This window comes from Stegodyphus dumicola, chromosome 6 (assembly GCF_044657685.1).
Source record: "Stegodyphus dumicola isolate Sdum_Otavi_A_Nest chromosome 6, ASM4465768v1".
Taxonomy (NCBI): Eukaryota; Metazoa; Arthropoda; class Arachnida; order Araneae; family Eresidae; genus Stegodyphus; species Stegodyphus dumicola.
This window is the reverse complement of record NC_140773.1, coordinates 98,278,812-98,288,153: the sequence shown is the minus strand read 5'-3', so window position 1 is coordinate 98,288,153 and position 9,342 is coordinate 98,278,812. Positions and strand designations below refer to the sequence as shown.

General features: G+C 29.1%; 1 protein-coding gene across 1 annotated transcript in view; it reads right to left on the bottom strand.

Annotated features, from left to right (window-relative positions):
• Nucleotides 1-261: 261 nt before the first annotated feature.
• Nucleotides 262-9,342, bottom strand: part of LOC118199158 (uncharacterized) — a 33,256-nt gene continuing 24,175 nt past the window's right edge. Inside the window, exon 6 of the mRNA XM_035370960.2 lies at nt 262-5,584. Within this exon, the coding sequence (XP_035226851.1) occupies nt 5,277-5,584 (308 nt within the window). The 3' untranslated portion in view covers nt 262-5,276. The remainder of the gene's footprint in view (nt 5,585-9,342) is intronic.

Genomic DNA, 9,342 nt, shown 5'->3' with positions numbered 1-9,342 from the left:
GAATATAAGAACCTCAGATCCCGGAAGCAAATATTAAGCGAACTTTAGATCCAAGAACTTCAGTTCAGAAAATAAACAAACTTTAAATCAGATTTTGCTGTGTATTTTTAATAATAAATGGTTATTCAAAGAGCATAACAAATATTTTTTTATTGTTTGCTTGATGACAAAGAAGAAAATGTTTCTTATTAAGTAATAAAAAAGTATTGAAAAATGAATGAAAATGTGCAAACTTAACATGATAACAAAGGTTTATTCCTCTCACTGTATTAATAATTTTTATTATATACCTACAAATACCAGTACAATACATAAATATTTTATCACCTGCGATAGTTTCAAATGCATGATTATTCGAAGTAAGTTAAAGATCCTTCTTCGTGGTAATGAAATATATATCTTGAATATTCACAGCATATTATCACACTTTCCACAAACAACAACTTCATAAATATTTCACATTATACGAATGGTAATTAAACGAGAACAGGTCACAATTAAAAGTGGGAAAAGGATTCTTCAATTTCTGAAGAAAATTTTCTAATAGATATGCATACATTACAATTTTAGTCAGAACAGATAATACTTATACACTGAGTTTTTAATGCTACTTTCTACTTAATCCATTTTATTATGATACATTGCTAATACTCATGCAAAATCTGAAAGCAATTTTTTAAGTAGTTTTCTGGAATAAAAATAAATATCCTAATTTTTATAACCTAATCTATAAGAATCTTTCATTATTTGTGCTTCTTAAAATTATGACTAAATAATACGTTTAAATAAATTTGAAACTTTATTTTCACATTAAAACTCAGTGACTCATAAATTTCTTTTCAGAAATTGTGAGAGCACAAATGACAGAAATAGCTTCTGATCTTATTATGCACTTTACCTAGTTGCGGAAACTTACTACTTTCCAGCAAATAGTTAAATAGGCAAATCTATAAAGTTTACATTTAAATTTAATAAAAAATGACCACATCACAAATGTATTACATACACAGTTTAGACAAACATGGAAACATTTCACAAATTCAGCAGAATAACATTAAAATGTTCATATTATTTTGATGTTTCCTAAAAGTAAAGATTGGGTGTATAACAAATTACTATTAAAATATAATGCAAATGACATTTTTTTAGAATTCAGCAATCTATCGGCTGGAATAAGGAACGTGGGTTTTATACTTTATGAGTTCATTAATTTCGCGATTAGAAATGCAGAGATGATGAAATTTGTGTAAAAGTCAAATAAATTAAATGATGTTTGCTCGAGTACAGTGTTTCAAAAGTAACATTATTGCTAATTGTAATGAATGATAAATAATAGTGGCAATGTATATTCAGATAGTTTGGCAAGCAAATAGCTGTCAGTTGTGTACTTTTAGTTTTAGAAATAAAGCATTCATTAACGATGGACGATACATTTATAATACACGCATAATATTAAGAAAATCAATGTCCTAGCATAAGAACGTTTGTTTGTATTATAAAATCTAAAAGTATATATCAATATACAAGTATAAATGAAAGAAAATCAAATCATTCAATACATTCATATTATGAGATACATATTTTGTGATTTAATACTGATTAATACTTCATCATAAAAACATTTATTATTTTATCTTAACTTTACATAAATAATTTACTGATGCTATATTTTTTGTATTTTTATCTAATGCTAATTAATAAGCAATTTTAGGAAATATCTGTATATTTTATCGGCTGAAATAAATCGTTGAAATTATCTTATATTGCCATACTTATCATATTTGTTTAAGATTTAAACTACAAAAATATATTTCTTATTATGAATTTAATTTCTTTAAAAGTTTTTTTTTTGCTATTAATTCTTTTTAAATTTCTGAGAAGTCAGCTTCACTAATACAAAATGTTGTTAGGCGGAATTTTGCTACGCTACACTTTTTAAGAATTATTCAATCCTTAAAAGATTGTATTTTGTAAACTTTTAAAACTATACAATAAAAGTTAATTATTAATATCTTTCAGAAATACAAATAAAAAAGGAACTTTTAAAAATAAAGAAAATAACAGATGTCTTTTACAATCTTTTTAAATTTTTGCAAAATAGAAAAAAGTTTGGATATTTATCACATTTAAGGGCAGAGATTTCTAAGTTTGGCTTGAATGATAGCTCATTTACATAAGATTATTAACAATCAAAGCCTATACTTAAGTTTTTTTATTTAAGCGTTTTCTTTCCATAAAATATTATCACATATGAAATTTTGATTCGTAGAAATTATTATCTAATGTCATAAACATCTGTTTTGTCAATAAGAAAAGCATAATTCTTTAATTTGGAAATTTTAATCTTATAAAAATATGAAAATATAAAACGCATTTAAAATTTCGGTCTATTTTGAAATAAAAATAATAATTTATCAGTTTTGAATTTACTGATTCATAGAATATTTCATTGTATCATTGTAACAAACCAGAGTTAAAAAAGTGAAAATACATTTATGTCACTTGTTTAGTATGCTGGCCAGATAAAACTGATATTCTGAAAATGTAATCTGTTTTCTCAAATGATATATTAACTATAAGCTCTTAAAAACGATTCATAACAATTCGTCTTAAAAATATTTCAATGAAAGTCGTTGCTTTTCCAAGCAAATAACTTTTTTTTCATTTTCTATTAACTAAAATATCTACTCGCTGAGCCTTTTTTCCTAAGTTAAAGACAAGGGTAGTGAGAAAAGTTAGCTTTAATTGCTTGCAGTTATACAAAAATCTTGTTGCTACATTATACTTAATGTTGTTTAGTAAATCATATATTATACTGCAGTTATTATGAAAACAACCATGCCGTATTTAACTTATGAATCTCCTCGGAACCTTTTAATAATCAAATACAATTTTAAAACTGAAAGAGAATGTAACAAATGTTGAAAATGCAGTACTAGGTGACGAATAAATAATTATTTTGTAAACCTGTAAAGCTTACGTTTCGTTTCTCTCAAGTTATTTTATGCTAATCATCTTTCCTATCTCCCTCATTTCAGTTTTCTTGCTAGAGTGTACATTTTTAGCTCGCATGACATTCAAATGAGGTAGAAAGAAGAGAGTATTAAAAGAAAGGTTTCAGAGGGTAGAAGTAGAACTAGAGCGCATTCTGCCTGCCTGAAAGCAACGCTGCTACTTTGATGATCTTGCTGGTATTCTGCGGCGTTGCGTTACTCCCCATTAGGTTTGTTACGCCAACCTTTGGTCAGAGTCAGCTTGCGCGTTATTCTATTTGTGCAACTGTTAGTCTAACTTACTTGTCATAGCTTTAGTTCATCCCTTATTTTTCGTTTAAGCCATAACTGTTGCCATCTGTAAGCACTAGTGGTGCCGTTTGTTAAATTTTATGTTAGTCAAATAAAAGGATCCTTTACACCTCCTCTTTCCCTGGCTCTATGGTGCTTGCGTTTCAGTCTTGAGAGTTTCGTGAATTTGATGTTAACACAGAACACAAGGCTCTAAAAACAGTACTTAATGTATATCGTTAGAAATATTTTTTATTAATAACTTCACTGGTGTAACTATTTCCAAAGTTTATCAATAAATGTATATAAAGTATATCAGATTATAATACTACATGTATTGATAAAGATTAGTGATAATACTTAGTATTATGGAAATACACATAAAAATGAATTAACATTAAGTATATATATATATATATATATATATAATTAACTTAAACTGTTAAACTCTTGAACTCTTGAAATTTGTAATTATTAATGTAGTGTAATGTAATAATCTGAAAGCTAAATCAAAGATCGTCTCTAGCAAGACCGATAAAGGAAATGTGCACTTCATGTCATTGATTAATGATACTATAGCGTAACACAACATGATGTGAAAAAGGAAAACACTGTACAACATATTTTTCTAACATCAATAAATAAATTTATAAAAATCAAACAAAAAAAAATTGAAGTATTTTTATGAATGTTTTAAGCATTAAATACAGCCATCTTTTTTTTTTCTTGTAATGACTTAATAAAACGAGTAATTGGAAATAAACTTTTATTTCATTTCAATTATACTCTTATTTTTTGATTTGAATCTTGTCTAATACTCTAAATCAAAGAATTAGAAAATATTAAAAGTTATTTTCTAAGATATGAAGAACAGTATTGCAGCCATTAAGAGAAATTTTACTGCAAATTAACTCTCGGATATATAATTGATACTTAAAGATGAACTAAGCCCTAAGAGGAAATTATTGCTGACAAAAAAGTTTCCTAAATAAGAATGTTCTGCTAGAAAAACTCACTTTAATTTTACTTTAAGTACGTGAAAAAGTAACGTATAATACAATTGTTTACTGATAAATAAGATTTTAAAGAAACAAATTTCTATTAGAATAAGTGAACCAATTTTGAATGTGTTTTCATTATATCAGTTAACTTCCACCAGTTTAAAAACTAACTTTTAAAACTGCAGTTTCTTTGCGCGGTATTTGATGCTACTAGAAATGCGGAAGTATCTAAATGTAGAAATTTACTGCTTAACTTGCGAAAATAATTGAAATTTGACAATTTGTATTACATACAAACTTTAATAAAATCATTTTATATTCATGTTTAGAAATGATACATTTGAGATAGTTCAATAATCTAATACAAGAAGTAAAATTTCTAATGATTTATTTTATGTAAGTGCGTTGAAAGTATATTAACAATCATTGTTTTCCTATGAAGTTACTCCCTTCAAATAAAAGATTAAGCTTACTGTTAAAAATGGAAAGTTACTTCAGTTATTTATTACAAAGAGAAACTGAGTCAAATCAATCATATAGTTTTGAAACGTAAAGACTTAGTGGACTGCACATTATTACAAAAAAAAAAAAAAAAAAAAAAAAAAAAAAAATTAAAACAACAGCAATGGATTTTATAATTATCAGTGTTGATGTAATGAGATTAAAAAGTTTTCTTAGTAAACGTTTAAAGAGTTTTCTTAATTTCAAGGAGAAAAGTTGTCGATTCACATATCTGTTCTATAACTCCAGTGTGACGTAATTTGTTCAAGGCAAAAAATGAACTATTTTATGAAAGTATACAGAATATGCTTGCATTTGTGCGAAATACAACATTGAAAACTTAACTTTTCAGCACCTTTGGCTTGGAATAAAATTAACATTAAAAATTTGGAAATAAAAATAATTTCCTATTTCTTTCATAAAGATTCAGGAACATTGCTATACACACAACAGGCTTATCGCAGGCTTAAATGGACGCTTTTTACATTTTTCAATATGGAGTATGAGTACTCGTTATAAGATAGTCATCATTTTGATCGCTAAGAGATTTGGTAGTTTTAGAAGGTGGCTGATCGAATCTGACGTCAAACAATTGCTGTACCAAAACGTCGCTGTCATCGTACGGCTCAATAACTTTAGCATCATTGGGTTGCTTTTTGGAGTGTTTTATTTCTGTAAGAGATGGCGCTACAGTACGGTCGACCGAAGGATTTTTATCATTTGAATTAGGGTCGCCCGCAGCTGCTCCTAATTCTTCATAGTCGAAATCTGAATAACTAGTACTCTCCGGCCAAATATCTGTAAAACAACAATAATTTAAAATTATAGATTCACGCAATTACATAAAACTGTAATAAAACAATCAACATGAATTACAAAAATATATTCTATCGCCACAATATACAAAAATGCCTTTTGCCAAAACAAAGTTCATACTCTTTTATTTGTAATTTATCCGTTACTTTTCCTGCAGGGTGATTTCAGTATTAGTTCACAACGTCAAAAGGTAGATCATTTCACTGATTAATTGCTGGAGATAAGAGAGGAAAAAAAAAACCTTTTCCATCACAGTAACTGTGGGACAGCACTCTGAGTGACTAAAATAATAATAATAAGAGGTTGTTTGAAGCATAATCGTACCATTTTGAACAACTAATAATTAGTAGTGTTTTCCTTTCTGTTGCTTTTTGCTGCTTGCTTTCTGTTTTTTCTTTCTGTTGCCATGAAATCACACAACAGACTCCTTGTTTTTAAATAATTACGCTCTTCCTTGAAATTGGTCGTGTTAGATAACACGACTGTTGTTAACGTCCAATATCAGTGCTTACCTATGTCATTAATACTACCTATAGATGTGGTCACCATGAGAAGTTTCACTATATCGAAATATCCATGTGCTGTTTTGCTTAAAAGTTTTCGCAGCAAGGCTTAGTTCAATTATTAATGTTCATAGATTTGGAAGAAATATGATTACAACTAAACATAGAAAAAATGTCTTTCCGTTACGCTCAATTTTAGCTCTAGTTTTGGATAAGTGTATCAAGTATTTCACATTATAAATGCAATATTTCGTTAAATCATTTATCATCAGGGAAATTCTCTTTCATCAAAATATTGTCATAGTGACGTTCATTGTGATACTCATCATGAAGATGATTGATCAAATTTGGGTCAGCTATTGTCTACTGTTAGAATAAATTAGTGTCACTTTTGTATATTGAAACTCGGCAACGTCAAAAATAAACGAGCGCCAAACGATATATTGGCGACAGAGGATTCTACTTTGGTTCTGATGCAGAAGTCTTAAAAAGATTTTATACTTGCATTGTACTCGTATTTGTACATCATTCTTTTCAGTACGGTACCTTCTTTTATGGAATATACTCCTGATAATGCCTAATAAGTATGCCTGAAGCTATTTAAAACTTATAAATGAGTATCTTGCATGTTCCTTATTGCAACACTTCAATTTAAATGTTTGTAAAGAGTATTAGATTTGATTTGTATTCTATTTGTGTTCTATCTGATTTAAGCAAACTCTCTAACTTGCTAAATAAAGATTTCATAGTTATTCTAACTTAATTCTTTATAAAACTGTAGTTCTTTAATAAAACTGTGCTAAATAGGGGATAGTGTACTCAAACTGCTTAACTGTGTTAAATGAACGACATATTTAACAAAGGCGAAAATATTTATAGAATGCAGCTAATTTTTCAGGGATATATCCTGAAGCGGGTTGAATTTTGAGAATTGTTCCGTGCAGTCTGAAACGCCTGATCACTTTACACTACATCAAATTCTTCATGTGATTTCCTACAGTTAAGAATCCAGCAAAGAATTCTAATGTGAGTTCCTTTGTCTTTGAACAATTTTCGAATGCAATCGAAAAAAAATCTTACTTTAAAAATCTTGTTACCTTCTGCCCCAAATTTGTTTCTTAGATGAAATGATATTTCCGCACTAATCCGACTGAAATCATAATGCCCAACAATACGTTCAATAATACCTCTTATATGTTTACAAATTTTCCATGATACCTTAAGTAATCGCTAAAATCAAGTCTAAACCTGAATCTTTCACAATGCAAGTTCATACCACATTTATCTCTACATTTATATCTATTATTAAAAATTGAGATATATGTGAATGAGTTCGTTCCATTGTAGAAAGACTTTGGTACAACCTTGCACAAAAAAGAGGGAAGGGACAGCTCTACATTTCCATTTTTTACTGGGGCGATTGATTAAATTTAATTAACGTTTTTTATGTCTCCAAAGTGCGACTTAGGATATATATTAGATTTATATATAGTATTTTTCTAACCTAGGTATTTTGACACATCGGAATTTTTCTGAAATGACATAAATATTTTTTTTTCACATTTCGATTCTACGACTCAAATTATGCCAAATGCTAATTTTTGCAAAAATTGCACGAATAGTGTTTATTCTAGCCCTCAAACTTTTAGCTCCTCCATTTTAATTGAATTTTATACTGTTGTATCATAAATTATAATACCACGTTTAGCTTAAGAGAGCTTCTCCTGACGCATGCGCCGTTCGCGTTCATCCGCGCGGTGATGATGACGTTAACTGTTTATTACGTATGTATGTATATGTATATCATTCTTACATCTTCGCCCTTTTTCTCTGCTGTACGCAACTATGTTTAAATTAATCTCTGTCATTAAAAATGTTCATTGATATTACAATCTATTTAGGTTCATTTATTTCTTCAATGGTTATGGGCCCAGGAACGTTTCAATGTGCTTAATTAGCAAAATACCTATTTTAAAATGAACATTTTGAAGTTTTCGAGCATTGAACTCCTAAGCCTAATTCAGCGCAAGAACTGTTACGTCTAATCAACGGTAAGAACTGATCAGCGTTCAGTTAAACCTATTTTTATAGCGCTCAATCTTTTTTTTTTTTTTTTTTTTTTTTTTTTTTGGCTGTGAGAGACTGTATTACATTATGTCGCATTTGACTACTATAAGAAAGCTCGGAAAAGATAATTTTGACAGTTGGAAATTACAAATAGAAGCAGTATTGATTAAAAACGACCATTGGGACCATTGGGATTAAACGACCGGTAAAGCGCTAAAATCTGCTGAAGGAACCGAGGACGAAAAGAAATGGCTCCAAGCTGATCAAAAAGCTCGCGCAGATATAATTCTTGCTATTAATCCTAGTGAACTGTGTCATATAAAGCATTGTGTGACATCAAATGCTGTGTGGAATAAACTCAAATCCGTATATGAATCGAAAGGACCTGCGAAGAAGGTTACATTATTAAAACAGCTTTTATTTAGAAAAATGGTGGAAAGCGAAACGATGTCTGAACATTTGAATAATTTCTTGGAAATAGTTGATAAGCTTAAACAAATGGAAATTGACATAGCTGATGATTTATTATCGATTATTCTGCTGTATAGTATTCCAGAAAATTTTGAAAATTTTAGATGCGCCATCGAATCAAGAGATCAGTTACCTAGTCCCGAATCTTTGAAAATCAAAATGTTAGAAGAATGGGAAGCAAGAAAAGGGAATACGTCTCAAGATTCACAGAATGCATACTATACTGATTATAAAAGACGAAATCAAGAACAGAAGAAAAATGAAAAATGGAAGGTAAATTCAAACAAAAATTTTCCTGCTGAAAGAAATTTTCGAAATTTGAAGTGTAATTACTGTTCGAACATTGGGCACAAGGCATCTGAATGCAGAAAGAAAATAGCTGATAGAAAATATGCGCAATCAAATAAGGGAAATCAAGGTTCTATGATGGCTTCTAATTATGAAGAGCGGATTAGTTTAGCTGTAAACAATGCTTATCAGAAGACCTCCTCATGGTGCTTAGATAGTGGCTGTACATCTCACATGTGCAATGACAGAAGGTTCTTTTCAGAATTTCACACTCGAACGAATTCAACCATAAAGTTAGCAGTTGACAAAACATCAAAAATTACAGGAATTGGAACTGTCCTTATAACAGTACCTAACGAAAATAAGACAATTAAACTTACGCTAAAAAATGTGTTATGTGTTCCGGAATTA